Here is a 21,783-nt window from a genome sequence, read left to right as displayed (position 1 = left end):
GCTCACGGTATCTCGCAGGTGCTTTGCACGCCATCCTCCTCCAGGGCTTCTTCCATGCTTTGCAAGAGTTCCTGCAGTTTTGTTTAGATCAAGAAAAGCATGGTATTATTTAGAAATGTTGCCATGAAATAGTTGTGTATTTATACACTTACGCTGTACCACTGCACCATCTAGTGGCTGTGCAATGGAAAATGTAGAAGAGCAAGGAAAGAAATTGTGTAAAGGGGCTAATCTCAGTCCCTCAAAGAATGTAGAAGCAGAAGCATCAGGAAAGTCAGGTGGACTCATAACCGCATGTCGGCAAGCAGATCAGGGATGTCTTGTAGCAGGCATGGGGCAGAAAGTAGATCTCTGGACGCTTTGGACTTCCTTGCCTGGCATTCCTGACCCTTGCCCTGTACAGGCAGAGGCATCTGGGAGCTGAAACCAAAAACATCTAGAAATCAAGTATCATGTGGGAAGGTGCAAAAGTAAACAGCTTGGGTAGAGCAGGCCATTTCAACGGGTGCTGCTGATGTTCTTTTCCTGCACTACTCCCTGCATCTCATCCTCCTGCCCGAGGCTCTCAAGGTCCTGTGCTCCATTTGCTATTTTCCACATTGAAACTGTGGGTCTGGAGGCATTTTAGTGCCAATTTGCAACCTGATGTATGCTAATTTCCGTGATCGCCAGGACATTTCAGCCTGCCGAACTTTGAGCTAGTGCAGGCTGTCTTTGTTCTGCTCTCCAGGGCAAACTGCTCCATCAGTGAGGGCTTAGAGATACGCCATCTGCCCTTGCATGGGGTAAAGAAAGGGCTTGCGCTCACACATTCATCCTTCCAGCTGCCTGCAAAGTTCTCCATGCAATTGACTGAATTTTTTTTTGGGGGGGGGGAAAGTTTATCATTCCAGTTCTGCCGCAGCACCACCGATTAGCTACATGTGGCATGGGCCAATTTTGGAGCAGGCAGCAACAGCAGCACAAAGAAGAGGGGTCTTTGAATTTGGCAAGCAGGCGGCAAAGAGGGAGAAGGAAGCGATGAGAATACAAAAGGGAGGATGCCCAGATGAGAATAAGTCTCAAGGCCTAATATGGTGGACATGAAGCTTTCTGTTCTGCATGTGACTCAGGTTTCACCAGCCACCTGGCAGGAATACTGGAATTTGCAGTTATCCAGGGGCTGAACTGCATTTAGTGATTATTATGTGTTGGGCTGACCCAAAACATTTTGCTGCCTGAGCAAGACGGTTTCCCAGCCTTACCCCCACCCCACACAGATGAGGTAGCCATTTACACATGACAGAAAAGGAGAAGATAAATCTATATAGATGCAGATCTAGAGGACACACATCTATATTCCACAATTGTGGGGAGGCCTGTGGCTGGGTGATCTCACGCGTGCCTGGCTTCTTATGACTCATTATCGGTAAACTGTGCTTGGATTGGAGAGTCCATTAAATAAAAGATTCTTTCAAAATAGAGGGCTGGTAGCACTTGAAGCACAGTGAGAAGGTCTATAAAGGAAGACATATGGCCACCTTCCAAAGGGATGCAACCCCCTTCCCATTGAGAAGGGTTAAATACGACATCTGTGCTGGCAGCCAGTGTTCTCCGCATCTGAGAACAGCTGGCTGGTCAGGCCACAGGGCTCGTGCCCTCCAAAGCCCTTCTGGTGGTCCCCACCCCTTAGCATGTGCAAGCCAAGGTGGTCCCATCACTCTGCACAATGGTAGGGCCTGCTCTGAGCCGTATCCTTCCACTCTGGGCTTGTGAACAATGTGAAGAGCAGCAGAGGGAGAACAGGACCCTGCCACAGCAAGAAGCAATGGTCCAGCACTTAACTCTCCTCCCACCCAAGGCTCTTCCCTGCACCTCTTACCCAGCCGAGCTGCTGTTTCTTCCCCACCCAGACAAGGATTTTGGACAAAGGGAGTGGGGTAGAGAAGCCGGGAGAAAAGATGGCAGGGGAAACTCTGCTGCAAACTATTCTCTCTCTACAAACTCCCCACAAAGCAGGCTTGCAAAGCCAGGAAGAAATGTGCTTGGCTTTTTTTGGCCAGAGGTGCCCTGTTTATGCCCAGGCCACCAACAGAGTGGTATAAACTTCTTGCCCCGGTGCCAATGATGCAACTCCCTGGGGAAGGCTCCGTCTCTGCCAGACTTGAGAATGCCTCTCCCTTTGTCTTCCTGCCAGCTCTCAACTCTGCTGCATCCCAGAAGTCCATGGTGAGCCCAACCTTGAGGCAAGTTTCCTAAGAAGGACATTCTGGTGAGCCCAGGGAACTTGTACCCAAGGAAGCATGCCAAGATCAGCAACTGATGCCAGCTCTGGGTTTTGGGACACTCTCAGGGATACTGATAAAATGTGTGCTTGGACATTCATTAATATTTGGCATGGATATTTGGTCTGCCTTTGCTGAAACGTATGTGCAATTGATATATTCAATATTTCTCCCTGTGTGTGCACATGTTTAACAGTACTGTTTTGCTGAAGCGCACAGTAACTTTTTAAAAGATGCAATACTGATCCTAAGGTTCAGTTACTGGCAGCAAGCGCTTTGCACTATAATATGCCGGCATGTTTGGCCCTGCTTCTCTTGCCTCCTTACCCACTCACCACTTAATGTGGCCCCGGAGAACTTCTCTGAAAAGGAATTAGGCCCCTGACCTGAAAGACGTTCTGAAACTTCTTAGATGCTCCTTTATGCAAAAGTTTCCTCTGAAATGGATGTGAAGGAAGGCCTCTGAAATTGTTTTTCTCCATTGAATTTGTAGGATTGTTCTGGCTTTCATTAGAAATGGTCTCAAGCTGGCATATACGAAGAAAGTTAAGGAAAAAATGGGGGAAGTAGTGGGAAATGTCAAGAAGGCTACAAACAGGTGTTACTGCCTGGACCTGCCCCCCTCATCCAACCGCAAAATCCATGAATGGAACAGAGCACTTGCCTGACAAAACCTTCCTCTGGAAGCACCCAAAATGGTCCATCCATGCCTATTTGGGAGCATGGAACACACACTGCCGACAGTTTGCTCAACACTGAGTCAGGGCCAACATGAACGACCCTCTTCACATATTTTCTTTTGCTATGCTAGCAAGTCTTTGCGGCGGGGCAGGGAGAGTGAGAAAGCAGAGACTACTTGGGAGGGGTGGTGGCCCTGGCAAATCCAGCAAATGACAAAATTGTCAACAGTCTGGCCTAATCAAAATACTTCAGCAAGAAAGCAAAATATTAAATTAAGGGAACAAATTGGCAGCCAAGAAGCAGCATGACTCCTCAGTAATCACCCATAATTCCCTTCTATTACAGATTGTTTTGGCTAGAGATGGTAGAAGGGTATGTATAATGTGTCAAATGGGCCTGAAAAACAAGGTGAGATTGTACTTCCTGAAAAAAAAACCTTACAGATTTTTGTGGGCCCCAAAGCAAATGCAAGTGCTTGCTTCAACTAATGTAACCAGTCGTTGAATTTCCTTTGGGACAGAGAAGCATAACTTTAACTACTAACACTTTTCTAAGGCCAAGGACATTTCAGTATTTAAAACAGTGACCATAGTGCCCAGAATCTAGCCCAGCAAGCACAGTTCTGCATCTACTGAATTCAGTGGAACTTACTCCCAGGGAAATATGTATAGACTGGCACACTAAGGATCCTATATTTTGATCACCAAGGCGGCAGACAGCTTTGCATGGGACATGGAAGTACCATGCAGAAAACATACGCAGGAACGAGATGCAAATCCCAAGGTGGTGTACTGATACAATTAACTCGCTCTAGATTTAGACTTGCTTAGAATAAACCTGCTGAAACCAATGGAACTTACGATAGTCATGGCTAACTTGAAATTCCACTGATTCCCATAGGCTAACTCCAAGCATTTTAACTGAGATACTTTAACAAAATTCAAATTAATTTGTAATACTATAGAACAATACAAGGAGTTAAGATGGAACAGTGTGATTAATTACAAGTTTGGGTGAAGAAATACAGGAAGCAATTGACACGTGCCTGCCTCCCAAACTGCACAGGGGGTAGTTTTCCGAAGAGCAGGCAGCGCTACTGAGACGGCCCACCGGTGAAGTATTACACAGCAACACTGCATTTATTTCAGAGCTGACAATTGTAGAAGTCAGCTGGTGGTCTACTAGGCATCTTGGTCCCAGGCTGTTTGGGGCTTGAGCCTGACAGTAACTCTTCAACATGACTTGGTAGCTGATGGGCAGCCAGTGCCGTTCTTTTAGCAAAGAGGTTGTGCAAACAAAGCTGGCTGTCCCATGGGAACTCGCTGGAGGCAGCATTCTGCACTCGCCACGGCTTCTGAACCAAGAGCAAGGACAGCTACACCAAGTGCAAAGTTCTCAGAGGCTAGGCTCTCCTGTTCAAGAACATATATAGTTAGTGAACCAACCTAGGCTTCCAGAATCAGGGATATTTCCAGCAGCATGCAAAACCACATGCTTGCTCCTTGCTAGTATGTCACGTCTAGGGTGCTGCTGAACCAGAAATATTTTTATCTGCAGTGGAAGTTTTTCACAGCATGAAAGATGGCCTGCTAATGTCTGAATGTCCAAGCACAAAAACAGGGCTAGCCAAAAACTGGAACGAAGTTTTTTCACGTTGCCACCAATTCTAAGAAAGAAAAAGCATGCACAATCCTCTCATAGATGAAGTCAGAAGCAAGTTCCACATTACTTAGACATCTGGCCTAGTTAGTAATGTTGGGGTTGCGGCCTTTATTTATGTATAGTGTACTAATAAAGGACAAAAAGGGTTTAACCACAGGGAGTTTCCACTCGGTGGCCTAGCAGGTGTTACCAAAGGCCAGCTAGAATGGACCCCAACAGGCAGGCATTTCTAACAGTGAGCAAATTTGCACATGACCATACCTTTGAATATGATTGGACCTGCTTGGAGATTGCTCTCACCCACCATTAAATTTGAATTAGTTATGTTAACTCTGGTTGTTCAACCCAACCCAGTGTTTGGATGTCACAAAACAACCTGTACCAGAGCTTACAAACTCAGGATAATGTGGTGGTGGCACAAGTTACAGGCAAGTGAGGTCAGTGACAACACATCACTGGAAGCACTGAAAACTATTTTTGTATTAGTCAAGCCAAGTCGCTTATGCAAAATTATAGTTTAACTAGGATTGAAGAGATAATTGACACTGGGACCCTGCCTAAGGAAACTGACAGATCCTAACCAGCCTGTTATTGTGGGGTTTGGAATGCACATAGCTTAGCTGAATCTATCAGAGCTGTTCCCTAAAAACAGAAAGCTAGGTAGGCTATTAGCTATTGTTCCACCAAGTACTTAATAGTTAATACCATTGTTCTATTATGCAGACCCATTTTAGCTTTCTGCATCATCATCATGCGTTGCTCTGAGTGGACGGATGATTCAAAAATATTCTGAACTAAATCCATAGAGAAGGCGGCAGACCTCAGCAAATCATGGGACGGATCATGCCATCAACCATTTTTAAGAAGGCTGGGAATGGAGACAGAATGTGTATTTCTGAACAGATTCATTGCTTCTGCCATAGCTTTTAGTAAAAGCAGCCAGTGACACCTAGAGGCCGATTGCTTAATTACTAAAAGTAATTCTGCTTTTGTTGCTTTTAGTAATCTTGTTTTGTAAATTTGTTTCTGCTGCTTTGATCCCATTGCTTCATTAACCTGTTATTCAGCTCAGTCGCGTGTGATATGTACTTAATACTCAAGAAGTCCAGTCTATTATGCACATAGATCTGGGAATTCCCATGACTGGAGCTACTGGTGTAAAGATTACTGCACTGAGTCACACATAGTATTAAGACATTTGATTGAAGACAGCATAAGGTATGCAGTTGGTAAGTATTTTACTATGACCAAGGAAGATCCAGTCACTGTAAGCATAACCACAGTATTCCCAAATGATGTAGAAGGTACATGTGGACATAAACATGTAGCACTGAAGTAATCATAGTAAGTCTTTTGATAATAGTTTGGTGCAAGCAAAAGAAAATCAAGGGCAAATAATAAACACTCTTTTTAATTTGACAAAACAAAGCATAATCATTTGAAAAAACAGTTTGAATGAAGTTGCAAGACTGGAAGCACTCAGTCTTCTATTTTTTCCAATGCTTCCATGTCCTCAGGGTCAAGACGCTTGATAGTGATCTCTGAAAAGAAAAAGAAGTTATTTTTTAGTTGGCCTTTTGAGAAGTGCATTCTAGTGCTGAGAAGAGGTAGAGCTCAAGGATTTCTGAGATGTGGGCTCACTGCAGGAAGAAATGTCTTGGCTTAGGATAAGGATTGTGATGCACAAACTTTCCATAATGATGTATAAACTCCAAGCATGCTAAAAGGTCTGGGTGGTGGTGGTTCTTTTTTTGTCTAAACATGCACAAAATTGCACCCTTAATGGACTGCAGACCAGTAGTGGCTAAACACTGTCAAAGCGCCCAATCTGAAATGCTTCAGCCTCTCCCTTTTCATCTTAGTAACACTGTGGTATATCTTTGCAGATTACATTTTATGGTTGTAGCAGAAGCTGAACGTATTTCCAAGCAGGAAATCCAATACTGATTGATGCATACCTGCACTCTTACTGTTCTACTCTAGTAGATTGTGGAAATACAGTGTACTCACGGAAGTGCTCTTGAATTGAAAACAAAAGCGGGAGATTATGCCTCTCCACCATGTTGAATGCTAAGCCCTTCTTCCCAAAGCGGCCTGTTCGACCAATGCGGTGCAGGTACGTCTCGAAGTCAGCAAGCTTCGTCACCTTTGTAGGAAGGCTGAAGTTGACTACGATTGTGACCTGCTTCACATCAATGCCTGGCAGGCAGCATAAACAAGGAGGTTACTTCCAAAGCGCCTGCATCAGAACAGTAAATGCTTCCAAAGCTTAGATCACATTGGCTTGTTCCAATTCCTACCTCTAGCACAGACGTTGGTTGTAATGAGAACTTTGTCTTTCCCATCACGAAATTTCTGGATCACTTCTGCTCGCTGCTCAACATCAAGCTCTCCACTCAGCAGGGATACTTGGTGCCCATCATTCAACAGTGCCCAGTAGAGCCATTTGGCATTTTTTCGAGTCTATCAAAGGAATACAGGGGGGAATACACGCAAGACTATGACCAGCACTGCAGTGGAAAATATCCACATTCCATTTTGGCATATATGGCTTGCAACATGCCCACCTTGCACCTTCAGCTCCTCCCACACTGGCTCACTGTAGCCAAGATCAATAAAGGCATTGCTATGCCACGGACAAATCCTTTTAAATAATAATTCCCTCTGTGGGACAAGTCAGAGTAGAAACATGCTGGCATTGCTTGTCTGAGCTTAACAGAATTCCTGCTTCTGTCTGAGCCCAATGACCAGAAGCAGGTTGGGAGTGGGAAGGGTTGGTTCTGCAGACTTCCATCTCTAAGATGGGGTGTGCTTTGAGCATTTTTTAAATGCTGAAGGGAATCTGCACACATCATATAAATCATGAAACCAAGCAATCTGTGCAAATCATGTTATTTTGCACTTTCTGTCCAAATCACCACCTGAAAAACATGGTTCTCATGCAAGTTGTGAAAGCGACACAAAGACCATCCATCTTCCCAAGTCAATTTTTCAATATTGTCTCATTTTACACAAATGTCCTTAGCTTTTTTTTTTTAAACTGCAACATGGAAATAATAGCCCACCTTAGGGATGGGCTGACTCAACCTGAGCCACAGCAAGTCAGGGCTGGCACAGGGCCGGCAAAGTAGAATCCAGGGGGGCAAATATGTTTCTTCAGACATCTGACTAAAAGGGCTCACAACAGGTCCCCTCAGCTTGGCTTAATCCCTGCTGTGCAAGCTGAAGTGACACTTACACACCAGCAAATTCAACACTTGCTCAAGCTGCCCATCTCGCTCAGGCTCTGTCAGATTCAGCAAGGCTGAACCGGCAGGAGATGAGACCTCAGACTTCAAGCGTTCATCTCGTCTGCTGGTGCAGCCACTGCACCCACACCCCCTGGGAGGAAGTGCTCTGCAGTGCAAGTCCAGGGGCCTTTCTCAGAATTCTCAACACTTCAAACTATGTGGAGGTTTACAGCAGATGGATGCCTTCGGTTTGCTTGACAAGAGGCTGAAAAGCTTCTGCGCAATCCTACTGAGGAAGCAACAGAATTACATTCAAGCAATCACAGCTCTTCCTAATTATGGAGAAAAGCCACCTAAAGGAAACTGGAATATGCACAGACACACACTGAATGTGTGTCATACATGTGTGTACACACACTGAATATAACCCCGGAATTTGCTGCCATCATGCCACGATATGAGAAATGTATACAGCAGGTTGCCTGTAACTACATCCAACTAATGGCCTTGCTTGTCACACTATTCACAGCCACCATGTCTTGTATCCAGGATGGTTATGAGCATTTGCCTTAAGTCTAGCAAAAGAAAAAAAGTCGAGATGGAAAAGGGGCCGATCCAAAACAGCACCCTTCCCTCACTACCTTGTGGTTGTCAGCACTATGCAACCATTTCCACCTCGAGATCGTGACCTACCACTACCCCCCACTGCAAACCTACACTTTGCATGCTTTCTTGACCCGGTCCAAGTTAGCTGTGTTCTGCAAAGGCACTTTACCTGACAAAAGATGATCGCCTGGCCAACTGTGATGCTGCCATAGATATTGCACAGGGCTTTGTATTTGTCTTCCTTATTCTCACACTCAAAATAATATTGCCTGATATTGTCAAGGGTCAGCTCCTCTCGGCGGAGCTTAATGATGTTCGGTTCAGGGACAATGCGCTGGGCAAACCACAGTACAGGGTCCTCAAAAGTTGCTGAGAAGAGAAGCATCTGGCAATCTGGTGACAAAGCTCTGGAGAGGAAAAAAGGAGTTCTGGTGTACATGGCATGGAACAGATGCCATTTAATGGCCAAATAAAGCGACATCCCTGTATCCTTTGCCAACAGTCCAAATAAAATCAAGTAATTAATTGGGGAGCAGCTATAACTCAATGACTGAGGCACTGAATGTAAGACAGTGCCCAGGTCAACCCCTGTATTTCCAAGGTTGGGAAAACCCCCAGTAAGAAATCTTGGAGAGTCACTGCTAGGCAGCTTAGATCCTATTGCACTAGATTTACCAATGGTCTATCCAGTATGCGCAGCCTCTTTGGTATCTATTTTTGAGATGGCTGCATTACCTCTGCACTTGCTTTAAGTCCACTCAGCATGGGAATAGGAAGTGGCCCTTCCTAATACAAGCTCTGCATACAGAAGGTTGCAGGTTCCATTTCTAGTTCCTCCAGGTATGGATTATCACACAGGAGGCTGTTTTATATCAAGTCAAGGAAAAGGTGGAGGCACTCAATTCCTACTTCACCTCAGACTTCTCCAACAAGGAAATCTACAACCAAGAGGAAGCACAAGCTGAAAGTGAGAGACGGCAGTCCAGGGTCGACAGACAAATGGCCAAGCAGTATCTACATGAAATAAACATGTTCAAATCTCTGGGACCCAATTAACTCCATCCCAGAGTCATAAAAGAGCTAGTGAAGGAACTTTCAGAACCACTGGCTATTATCTTCGATACATCATGGAAAACAGGACAAGTGCCAGATGACTGGAGAAGGGAAACAAACATGGGCCAGAAACTGCATGCAGGAAGACCCAGATTCCTACACAGTTATCCTACAAAGCCACAACAATGGTGTAGGAAAAGAGTCGTGTGAAGCAGCCTTTAGACTAAAGTCATTTTTGTACTACCTGGTCATAAGAATAGCATGCTTTTCCCAAGGAATAACTAATCAATTGAAAAGTCAATTTCTATCAGTACAAATCATGCTCTAAAAATCATCTTCTCTGATGCTTAAAAGCAATGAGTCCACCTGGATAAATTCTACAGCTTGTATTTTTGGCAAAGTGCAAGCCACGTCTTTGGAAGAACTTTAGGCAAAAAATTGAACATGTTTACCTCTGAATGCGAACACTCTGGTCCAAGAAATTCTGTTTGTCAATCATGACATCTGCCTCATCCAGTACAAACACTTTGATTTTCTTCACATCCACAAATTTTAGCTTGAAACACCAATCTAACATGGTCCCCGGCGTTCCAATTACTATCTGTTCTTCCTTTACAGTTCCTCTTGGAACTGGAATAGAGATTTAAGTTACATTCAACCTGACATCAGAGGCATATTTAGTATACTAAAAAGGAGTTGGGACTATGCAGAGGTTTTCTTCAAGAGTAGCAGAAGCCATTTATCTCATCCTGCTGTCCCAGTGCTAGTCTTGACCCAACACTGGTAAACTTTCAAGAGTACACAAAGTGTATGCCTTCCCCAACCTGCTGCACCCAGATCTTTAGGACTTTTACTAGTATTCTGGACAGCATGGCCTATATTCATTAAAAGCAGTATCTGGAGGGCACTAAGCCAGGGAAACTTACAAAGTTTCCCACTCTTATAAAGATGGTGCTATAGGGTTTCTTCCATGGTACCAACATTCCACTAAGTCTTAAGTCTGAGTCAAACATCTTCCAAAAGATAAAGCAAATTAAAAAGACTTTTTAACCCTGTGTCTTAGTTACAAAAAGACCACTACAAAGGATGGAAACTGCTACAGAATCCAAAGTATGAAATGCATGCTGTGTTACTATATATATATTTTATAGTATAAATAGAGGTTGGGATAGGGTCTAGAACATTTCATTTTGCAACACAAGTATTTAATGTTTAGGCAGTGAGATAAACATTGGTCAGAAAGGCATCAAAGAGCAATCCTTACTTCTGTTCCCTTGAACAGCATATGAAACCCTAATGTTGACGCAAAACTTTCCCATCTTCTCAACCACTCGTCCAGTTTGCACAGCAAGTTCAAAGGTGGGAGCTAGACAGAGGCACTTGAGGAGCAGACAACACAAATGAAACAAGACAAGCAAAAAAAGATGGAGCAAGGTTCTTTCAGCGTAACCACATGTTTTAGTCTCCAAAACAGTGTAGCACAAACTTCAGTGTAAACTGCAACCCATCTTTTCCTCTGTAGCCATTTTATGCTTGTCAGGGTACAAGTTTACTCTCTTTGTATGGGGCACCTGTATAACTTTGTTGTGAGATCATGGTTCTTCTGTGTTTTTCCCATGTTCTTTCCACCTTCCTCAACAATATTTATATTAAACAAAACAAAATGAATAGCACAACCTCCACAGGCATAGACTGGCTTACTTCTACCCTCCTCACTTAAAAAGACATCAAGCTTATTTTGGTTTAATAGCCCATTGGCCATACTCCATCATTTAAGAATTTAAAAACACAGTATGACAAAAAAATTGTCACATCTACAATACAGTTTTTACAAAAAAACAACCCTGCTCAGACGTACTTTTAATCTTGCAGCATCAGGAAGGGTTGAAAATTTTGACAGCCATTTGTTTAAAAAATACTCTCACTTTTTCATATTTCAGGCGATAAAAGAAAACGTGAAAAGGTATATCAAACTCTGACAAGGGGCAGTTTCAACAGAGTTCGTTTGGGGTTATCTTAAGAAACTGGCCCCTCATCTGGGCAGTTAGAAGTGTGTTACAATGTGCTACCATATAGGATTGTCTCAACTTGGGAACTACCAATATGTTCAAGTGGACATGTAGCTCAAATATGGAGGAGAATTTAATTCCCAGAAGGGGAGCATTTACGTCTAGCATTCCCTTGAAGGGAGTCCTAATCTTCCTTATGTAATTTTTCTATAAGCAACTTCCACCTTTTTTATTTAGATTTTCTGTAAGCCCAATCTGCTTATTTCGGTTTCTACCACATCATTCCACTTCAACCAGCAGTGCTCTTGTGCTGCCAGTGTAGTGAAAGTTGGAAGCTCTTCAGCATTTATTAACTGGCATTTAAAATTAATTATGGTCTTCCCACAATTTTTGGGAGCCCTGCTTCAAGCCATATCATTGCAGAGGTGATACAGGGAGGCAGAGTTAGAACTTTATGAAGAAAAAATTCCTGGAGTTTTTCAGGTTGCTCTAGTAGGCTGAAAAAACAGATCTGGGAACCATATAACAGATGAAGCAGTACCAGAGTTTTATATGTCTTCAGGAGAGCTGGCACATATTGGGCTCCTTAAATATAAAAATACTAAAATTATGGTATTCACCAAGACAACAAGATGGCCCAATAAAAAATGGAAGATTGGCACACATAAATTACAACAGGTTAATGAGTTCAGATACTCTGGAATCATGTTCTAACCAAATTTAGCATGGTTTAAACATGTTGAATTTAACATGGTTTAAGCATGTTAAATATCTTAAGGACAAAGTCAAATTAAGCTATTAGCCCTGAAAAAGTTGTAATACACACACAGACACACACCTAAAGAGGTATGGTTTGATGTGTAGTGGGCTGCATTCAGGTAAGCCTACCGTCACACCTCTGCACACCTCCCCCATTAGCTTTCTGGCTGACACCATTTTCATTACATTAAAAAAAACTTAATCTTTTGATATGCCATTACTTTTTCAAAAGAAAGAACTAAAGAGTGTATTTAAGTGCAAATGCACTTACATGAAAAGCATTTTATAACAGGTTAAAAAGTCAGTGCCATTTTATCAGTGTAACATTTTTCTCACACAGTTTTTGTAAAGCAACCTTTTACTTCTTAATGGAGAACTAACTGCATGACAGTACTTAAGTTTAAAAAGCACTTTAGTTCAAACATGATTTTAAAAAACAGATTAAATGTTTCTCCACTGAGGTGAATTGCTCCTTCCCTGCCTGCAGGCTGCATCATACCAGCTAGTGTGGATGACACACAGAGTGTGGAAAGTAGATAGCAATTCTACATGTAGTTTATAGCAGAAGAACCATGATTGGGTAGGTCTAACTCTCAGTCTGATGTACCCCTAGTCAGATCATTGAAGATACCTGCAAAAAGCAAGTACACCTTTTATTTGATTACATTTATGAATTGCTTATATTAAAGACATCGCAAAGCCATGTATATTGGAAAAACGTTTACCTTCCTGGGAAAGCCTGACAGAAAAAGTACATTTTGGTATGTGTTGACAACTCAAGGATTGGCTTTTGCCTAATTTGTAGCGGTAAGAAGCTCCAAGTCAGTGGGTGCAATAACACTAAGGGCCTAATTGTATCCACACAGGACTCTTTTCTGGATGAGCAAGTCCCACAATCTTCTCCAGCCAGCACTGCTGGCTGAGAGATGTAGGGTAATTTTCCCTGTCTAATTTTCCCTGTCTATAGCATTGTGCCTCATTTATTCTTTTATTTATAGTGTTTACTCCTCTCTATCTAGGAGGATCCAGAGTGGTGAACAGCAAAAAGTTAAAAGAGATAAAAACATCAAAAAATATATTATAAAACAGAATTGGATTAAAACTGTAGCTGGTCAGCAAGAGAGGCTTCTGGGAACAAAGGTGTCTTCAGCAGACACCTGAAACAGCATCATGTTGGTGCCTGACAGTCAGAGGTAAGAAATTCTGTAGAAACAGAGACACCACTCTGATGGCTTTGTCTGATGAACTCCACTTGGGCTGTAAGTCCATGTGCGACCACCAGAATATCTCCAAGGAGCTCAGCAAACAGACAGTCTGGTAAGGTCTTATTCCAAGCTATGATGTACAGACCTCTGCAAGCTGAAGCCTTCACAGCTAAGGTGTGGAGCAATTGTTTTATGGAGTTGGCATCACTTTTTACTTGGATGCCTCTTAAAATTGATAATGTCACTCCAGTAATATTAGAGTGTGTGGCACTTTCATGGAAGTTTCCTGAAACTAACCAGCCTCCAGGTTTTTCAGAAGCGACCTCAGGACTGAAACAGATACATGCAACCAATTAACAGTAGCAAGATGGGGGGCATGAAGGCAGAGAAGCAGCCTGTACTCAGGGTAATAGCAATGTTTTAGAGTTCAAGCTACCATTGGTGAACTGAGTGTGACTCTAAAGTAAATGACTTGATTGCACTTAGTTATTGCACTTAGTTGATTTTACCTGCGGAAATTTGTCATTTGGATTAACTCTGCTCAGCATAGCCAGAACAAAAGCCGCTGTTTTGCCTGTCCCTGACTGACTTTGTGCTATAAGATTTTGGGGTCTGAAATACAGAATCAAGTTGGGATTAATGTAAACAGATAGCAACCGTTCAACAATAGAAGCAGGTGGGGGACAAGGTGAAGCATTCTGTTTTTAGGGATAACAACAATCAAGGAGGGAACCTTTAATTAAATCGGCAGGAGAATGCATAGAAAGACAGACAGACAAGTGTGAAGAGTCCTAAAGCAAAGTAGAAAAATGATTTAAAGGCAGGGACTGAGAATAAAGGGAAGAAAACAGCTCGAAACCATGAATGGAGAACATACACAACAGTGAATGCACACCAACTCACTAGTCAGGTTTCTGACTGTGAAATCAGTGCACACAATTTCAATCAGATTGATACCATAGCTCAATTGGAAGAAAGGAAGTTTTCTGCAACTTAAAACACTGTGGCCAACAGGAAATTAATAATCCAACAGAGGAACACATATCCTTTTCCAAAAGTGATCCTGTAAGAGGACCCTTTATTATGCTAAAGGCTGTTCTCTGCAAATGAGAAAGACTTCTACATTTACAAGAAATCAAGCATGTATCAGCTCAAAGGAACACTGACTAATAGACGAAGGTGCTTCCCACTTTGACACAAGCATTCTTCAATGTCTTTTATACCAACTCACGGATCAGCTAACATCATGGGTAGTGCTGTTTCTTGTATCTTGGATGGTCTGTTGAAGCCCATAGCATAAATGCCTTGCAGTAGTGCAGGTTTTCTGATAAAAAAAGGGGGAAACCAGTTTTACAAGTGAACGGCTCAGCTGCCATTAAGCTCAGTTGAAAAAACGTCACTGTCTAGCACTTAGACTGCATGAATGTGTAGGTGTTACAGATGCCTTAAATAAGTGCACTTAACTTTTCATAACTTTGAAAATCTTAACCATTTCCCTGAGGGGTAGCCATGTTAGTCTATTGCTGCAAAAATGACTGATTATCTTGTAGCACTTAAAGAAAGGTTTATTCTGGCATAACCTTTCATAAAACAATATTCATTTCATCAGATGCATGAACCTTTAACCTTAAATTGTCAGATTTATAGGCACATGGAGAGGGGAGACATAATGAGGGCGCAATCCTCGGGTTACAGTTCTGTTGCCATCAAGTATCCGATGCCCTGCTGGCAAGAGGGGCAATGAATAAAAGAGAATGGGGCAACAGCACTATGGGAATTAGTGGCAATTCCAAACAGAGAGGGAGGAAGCTGTGGTCAACAGGAATACGATGAGAGTGGGCCTGTGCGTGAGGGGCAAAAAAGAGAGCTAGACCTGGCCCAAATGACTTCACTGCTAAATGACAAATTATAAGAGATTCACAAATTGGAAGCAACAGTTGGTGTGGCAGGCTTCCCCTGTGTTAGGTAATAGTGCTTAATGGACAGCGAACATCAGCAGGGATGTCTGTTCCCCCTCCCCTAAGGAACATGCCAATGCAGACCAGGACAAGCATAAAGGAAGCCCTTGTGTTGTTGTAGTTCCAAGAGACTGGGACAAAATCAGGCTGGTCAGAGAAGCTGACCAGGTTTATACATACCAGTAAAAGTTGCTCCTGAACTGTTTACAAACATTGTGGTCAAGCATGCTTCTAATTTCTGTGTCCTATAAGCAAACTATGATTGTAGGTTGCCAGCATGACATCTGAACCCAGATTCTCCAGTTTAGTCAGGAGTTAAATAAGCCAGAGTCAACCTAAAATTTGTGTTGTTAATTGAAGTGAGGAGATGCTGTTCATATACCCCCACTCAAATCAGCCGATCTGTAGGTTAAGTAACTCATTAATTGGCATTACACACAATCTAGCCACGTGTATATAAATAAACCATATATCACAAAAACTGTGTGAGCTTCTAGTGATTATATTCCAAGGAAATAAAAAGCCAGGTAAAACACAGGCCCTGAGAATTTCACTGCCCAGAGAACCGGGATGTAAGCATGAAAAACTGCAACTGAATCAAGTAGCAAAATAATAAATAGCAAACGTCAGAGAGCAAGAGGAATTGGCATTTCCTAGTAAGCTTGTATGGCTGTTTTAATTCCTGATGTACTGTTCTCAGTTTCCTGCAGACCAGAAACTCAGCAAAGGACAATAATTGTGTAAAACCCACCAAGAAAAAGGAAAGTAAAATTAGACTCTAGTTACTCACAAATGAAGCTCCTCAAAGGTTCTCACAGAAAATAGTGGTGAGCTGGGATCACGCTGTAGAACCTCTACATGATGAAAGGATTCCACTAGGGACTTTCTTATCAATTTATTCAAGAGAGATGTTTCTGCTGAAGATACTGTGTTAGGTGAATAAAAAAAATACTGGTTAAGCCTAAGGGTTTTTAAAAAATGGACTGTGAGAGAAGCTAAACCTGCATGGATTAAACAAAAGATATGCAAAATGCCCAATATAAAAAGCAGGGTGGATAAAAAACTATACACTTGGAAATGCTTCAGGGGATATGCAGGAGCATGCATGACTCCCCAGAAGCAGGCTTACTGTATCAATAATTAAAAAGGCAAAATACAAATGGTCATTAATGATGTGTGATCTTACCTCTGTCATTGTCCCAATTCTCACTCCAATTCATCTTGTCTCCATTATTGTTTGCATCTGAAATAGGATTTTCAGAACATTATAAGACTAACCTATACATTTGTAGTTTGTCTCCTACAGAATGGCCAGTGCTCCATAAATAAAATAACTAAAATCAGCCTAACTTCTAACTACTGAAAGTATCTAGCTGGTTAAAAGGTGAAATAAGAAAAGATCAAAGGCAACTCTAAAATATATTAGAAATTTGGGCAAGGCCTTTGTATTGTGAGGCAAAAGCAGAGACTTCACAGGCAGTTCAGATGAACATCAATGTCTTTTTTAAAAAATAAAAAATGGATTTTCAAATTTAAATCAGATCTTTTTGAGGAAAAATCTATCTAAAATAGTTTTCTGTTTAAGATACATTATTGCACAAAGGATATTCATCATGAAATAAGAATTTGTTTTTAATTATATATCATGAGGCTATATATTCATGCAAAATTAAATTTTTTTGGTGAATTAATTCCAGTAATCTATTCACAATGTCATGCCCTTCCAGAGGTTTCTGTAAGACTATAGGGCAATTTTTCTGCCTAGAAGGTATTAACACAGACGTTTGGATTTGCAGTTCTCAAAACTGTGAATTTGTGTCAGCAGAGGTCACATTCCTCTTCTTCACAGCAAAATTGTTATAAAATGAACATACACAGTTGAGAAAAGGACCTTATTCCCACTGGTCCTTTGCAAATCTATGTACACAGAATCACCCCTTGCCTCTTATGTGCTAAGTTCCAAAAAATTCAATGAATAGAAGAGGATTGTTGGGAGTGGAAGGGCAAGCAGAAAAAATGAAAGTAAAACCTCTTGAGCAGAATACTCCACAAGTCTTTGGATCTTTTTGTGTATAGCCTGAGGTTTATATTATTCTTTCCCTGGAGGAGAGAATAGCAGCAGGCCATAAAAGAAACCCAGTTTAGGAATATTTTAATGGAGTTTTTTACCTATGGGTAAGGCATGCATGCATATGAATTATGTAGGAAAACACAGAAACAGAGCAAGTCAGAAGGGACCTCCCGGGCCATCTAGTCTGACCCCTGGCTCCGCTCACAACATGCCCACCATGATTCAAATCTAGTCTTACTGGCTAGTGATTTAAATTAATTCCACCCTGTTCACAGACATATCCAACAACCTAACTGGGTTGGTTTTGTTTCTTTGTCCGGGGGGTGGGGTGGAGGGTACAGAATCAAAATGAAGTATTTGTGTGTGTGGTGGGGGGATGTGAAGCAAGATGGGTAAATCAGTCAGTAAAGAGCACTGTAAATAAGAGCAATTCCCTTACCTGAAGCAAGGAAAGTCTGAGAATACCTGAGATTTTTCCCAGGCACGCACTGTCCGCAGAACTAAAAGATGAAAAGATAGAACAGAAACCTTATGAGACACCATGACCTAGTACAACCAACCTCTAACACACAAGGAGGTTACACTGGAACAGGGTTAAACAACCTTTTGGAGCCAGGGAGGCAGTTGGAAGTTTGAGAAAATGTTCTGGGAACCACCAGCAGTGGCATGACAAAGGGCAAACAACCTACCCCAAAGTTAGAATACAAGGTAGAGGTGAGGTTTGAGATCCAGCACAACAAACACTTTCACTTTGAATCGACCGTATTCAGTAATGCAGCAATCTTAGGTGCCAGGAGAGATTTTTTTCATGGGACCATGAGACCCATCCACTGACTCTGGTACAAAAGACACAGGCTTGGAATTAAAACATCCTGAGCCTGGATATTTATTTTGCTTGCCTCCCAGTCCTTCAACACCAAAATCCACTTCTGTTTACCCCACACTTTTTACTTCAGCACTCTACTTTATGGTAGGCAGGCAGAGAGTCAAACTCTTGCTGCTGCAATATGGTAGTAAAATTTACTAAAATGGCAGTAAAATCTCTTTACCAACCTACTGAAAATTACCCAGAACTCTATCTTCATTCTTGTTTCCTTTAGCACACAGACAGGTTCTCTTATGTCTACTTATATAGCACCAAGAATTATCAAACAGGACAGAACTTAATCCCAAGAAAACTTAAGCACAACTGCTGAGGTACACCAGGAAGATGTACGGCCACATGGGAAATACTTGAGGTAGTATGGGATACCCAATGGCCTCTGTTTCAAATACTAAACCCCATCTCTTTATTTGGAAAGTGTGGATAGTCAATTTTATTTACATAAACAGATGAACTGGGTTAAAGATGGCCTCAAATGCAGCAAGTCTGGCTTGCCACATTCAACATGGAGAGCTCCATATTGCCAGCTGACATGAGTGTGCTCATTAAGTTCACAGTATAAAATTACCCACAGAGAATACCTCCTCCTCAAGATAAGGTAGAGAACTAACAGCACAAGCCACCGCTGTTGTGCCTGGTGCCTGCCACACCCCACTAAAAAACACCCCTGAGAAATGTGGAACATTGTCTCGAAAACACACTTTTTAAACAAACAGATACTGCAAGCCTATATACTGCACGTCATGCAGATGTAGTACCCAAACCCTAATTTACAGAGCTGCAAAATTCACTACACACATGAGCAAATTGTGCACGGAAACATAGTTGGGTTCAAAATACAACCAGACAGACACAGTTGAATAGTAACATGTGCTAAAATAACATCTTATATTTTATGAATTGCTGTACACCACTAAGAAAGCTTTGGATATTGAGTGGTATAGAAATAAAATCAATAATAATAATCTTAAATCAAACAGCAAGGAATGCACAACATGGAAAGGGTCAGAAGTGGGGCAAAATTTTTAAAGAGAATCAAGCATAGACAATGGTGAGAAAAACGGAGATAAAATAGAGGAAATATTCAGAAGACAAGTACATATGCACAGGAAGAAGAGCATAAAGTCAAGGATATAAATGGGGGGAGGAGGAGGCCTTATCAACAGCTGTCAGCCAAGATAGCCAGATTGCCATCTTTCGAGGCAGCACATCTCTTTGAAAAGCAGCAGCAACATAATATTAATATATTTAATTATTTGTAACCTGCTTTTCAGGAAACGCTGCTTTTATGGGAAGGGGGCAGGACTTCTATTGAGAACTTCGGCTATTGGGTGGTATAAAAAACAAACAACGATGGTGGATGATGGGCTATAGGTACGATTTCGCCAGATTTGTCTTACTGGCCAGATTCAATGCCAGCAGCAAGCTCAGCGTTGAAAACATGCAAAGAAAATTACTGCTATTACTACCGAACCCCCTGAGCATGTGCTGACCGCTGTTTTTCCTTCTCCAAAACTAGCTCAGCCGTCCCTAGCATTAGGGTCACTTCATGGGCTTCTGTCACCGGAGAAGTTTCGTTGTTCGTTCGTTTGTTCTTCAGTACCGTCTGTCTACGCACGGGGAGCAAGGGGTGAGGGAGGAGAAAAGGATAGGGAGGAAACGGGGATCCTGAAGAGGCAGAAGGAACAGCGGGGAAAATAGAAATAATAGCAACAACAGCAACTAAAAATCTATCAAGGATATTCGCAGGGCGAATTCGCAGGGCGAAGAGGAAGGAAAGGCCCCCTCAAGGCGCTAGTCCCTCGCCTCCCTTACTTCCTGAGGCAGGCAACGGGCGTCGTCCCCAGAGGCCCCTGCCGGGTCTCCCCTCAGCACGTTCCACCTCGGCCACATCTCGCCGCCGCTCGCCCTCAACCCGCCGAGGCGGCAGGCAGGCAGGCAGGCAGGCAGGCAGGCAGGCAGGCAGGCAAGCCGTGCGACACACCTCCGCAGCACGAGGCCGGCAGCAGGCGCGGCGCCTCAAACGGCGATGTGGGCGGAGCCGAGCAGCCCAAGGGGCGGGGCGCCGGATGAATATTTACAGCCTCGCCTCGGCTCAGCCCGGGGGTTGCCATGGAGACCGGGGCGAACGGGGCTGCCTCGTGGAGCCCGCGGCCAGCGCGCGAAAACGTCTCCTGCTGCGGGAGGGATCGCGCGCCTCGTTCCGCCCGCGACTGCTGGATCCGTGAGTGCTTACTTGGAAGCGGACCCCGCAGTTGGATCGCTCCCAAAGCGCAAGAAAGGATCCCAGAATGGTGGTCCTCCTCCCTTTCTTATTTCTTCTTGGAAGCCTCATTTCCCAGCACACCAAACTCCCACTCTTGGTATCCATTTCACATTGCAGTTACTGATAAAGGCAGTTATTTTGCACTAAATAGGGTTGGACATTTCTCCGGGGTTAGGGAAACCTAGGGAAAACCTTGTCTTATGCGAATGGGGCGGCATATAAGTTCTCCAAATAAAAATAAATAAAGGTTTAATGAGAAGAAAGGGAGACTTTAAGGGACAATCCTATGCATGCTGGGCTGCAATGCCCAGCATGTCCCAGTTCGCCAGCTTGTGACCTTGAAACTGAACTGCCCCTTATTTTATTATTTAATAGCAAATCGCCTAGTCTGTACAGGCATTGGAGGAGCATTCCTTGCCTCCTTAGACATCGTGTGGGGGGACATAGGGTAGCGTAGATTCCAGCTGTGAGATCTGGGTGGAATCAGAACACTCTCCTGGGCAAGCTGGTGGGGCAAAAAACAAAACAGAAAAGCACGCTGGCTGTGGGAAAGTGTCTGGAGGGTGTCAAAGGGCCTGGCTCAGGGGAGGAGATAGGATAGCCTGAAAGCACTGTGAAAGTTAAAACCCGTGGCACCATCAGAACAGGAATTTGGAACAGAAGTCTAGAGCCCCACTCAGCTGAAGGGGCAGGAGGGGCCTCAAAAGCAACTGGGCTGGCTTGTCATATTTTGAAGTGAATACACTTTTATTACTGGGGATTAAAACCATTAAGCCCACAGTCTAAAATTACTAAAATAGCTGCCCCAGTATGTTAAAGACAGAGTTCAGACAACCTAGGTTAGGATCTTTCTGTCCCTCTCACACAATATAAATAGGAAAAAACAGGACTGAACAAATTTACAGAGGAAAAATATCAATCAGTGAATATTAACTCAATGATAGCTATGTGGAATCTTCATATTTAGATAGTGTCTCTCTGAATGCTGCTGACAACACACTACAGAGAGTGACTGTCCCGTTCCTGCTTGCCTTGTTATCTTTCAGAGACATCTGCTTGGTTTATGTTGAAAACAAAATGCTGGATTAGATGGACCTTTAGCCTGATCTGTTCCCATATCCCTGAACAAATTGACC

General features: G+C 42.9%; 1 protein-coding gene across 1 annotated transcript; it reads right to left on the bottom strand.

Moving 5' to 3' along the window:
* Window positions 1-5,828: 5,828 nt before the first annotated feature.
* Window positions 5,829-20,272, bottom strand: DDX25 (DEAD-box helicase 25). The gene is made up of 12 exons (XM_044437690.1): window positions 20,197-20,272; window positions 17,938-17,998; window positions 16,614-16,670; window positions 16,218-16,353; window positions 14,701-14,793; window positions 13,979-14,081; window positions 10,761-10,875; window positions 9,949-10,126; window positions 8,613-8,850; window positions 6,908-7,070; window positions 6,618-6,806; window positions 5,829-6,148 (listed from the first exon to the last, which is right to left on the bottom strand). The coding sequence occupies exons 3-12, from the start codon at window positions 16,645-16,647 to the stop codon at window positions 6,087-6,089; spliced, it is 1,311 nt and encodes a 436-aa protein (XP_044293625.1). The 5' UTR covers window positions 16,648-16,670; window positions 17,938-17,998; window positions 20,197-20,272; the 3' UTR covers window positions 5,829-6,086.
* Between the last annotated feature and the right edge of the window lie 1,511 nt (window positions 20,273-21,783).

The sequence above is a fragment of the Varanus komodoensis genome, unplaced genomic scaffold, assembly GCF_004798865.1.
Source record: "Varanus komodoensis strain SLA01 unplaced genomic scaffold, ASM479886v1 scaffold30, whole genome shotgun sequence".
In the NCBI taxonomy this organism is placed as follows: Eukaryota; Metazoa; Chordata; class Lepidosauria; order Squamata; family Varanidae; genus Varanus; species Varanus komodoensis.
This window is presented reverse-complemented; position numbering and strand designations above follow the sequence as displayed.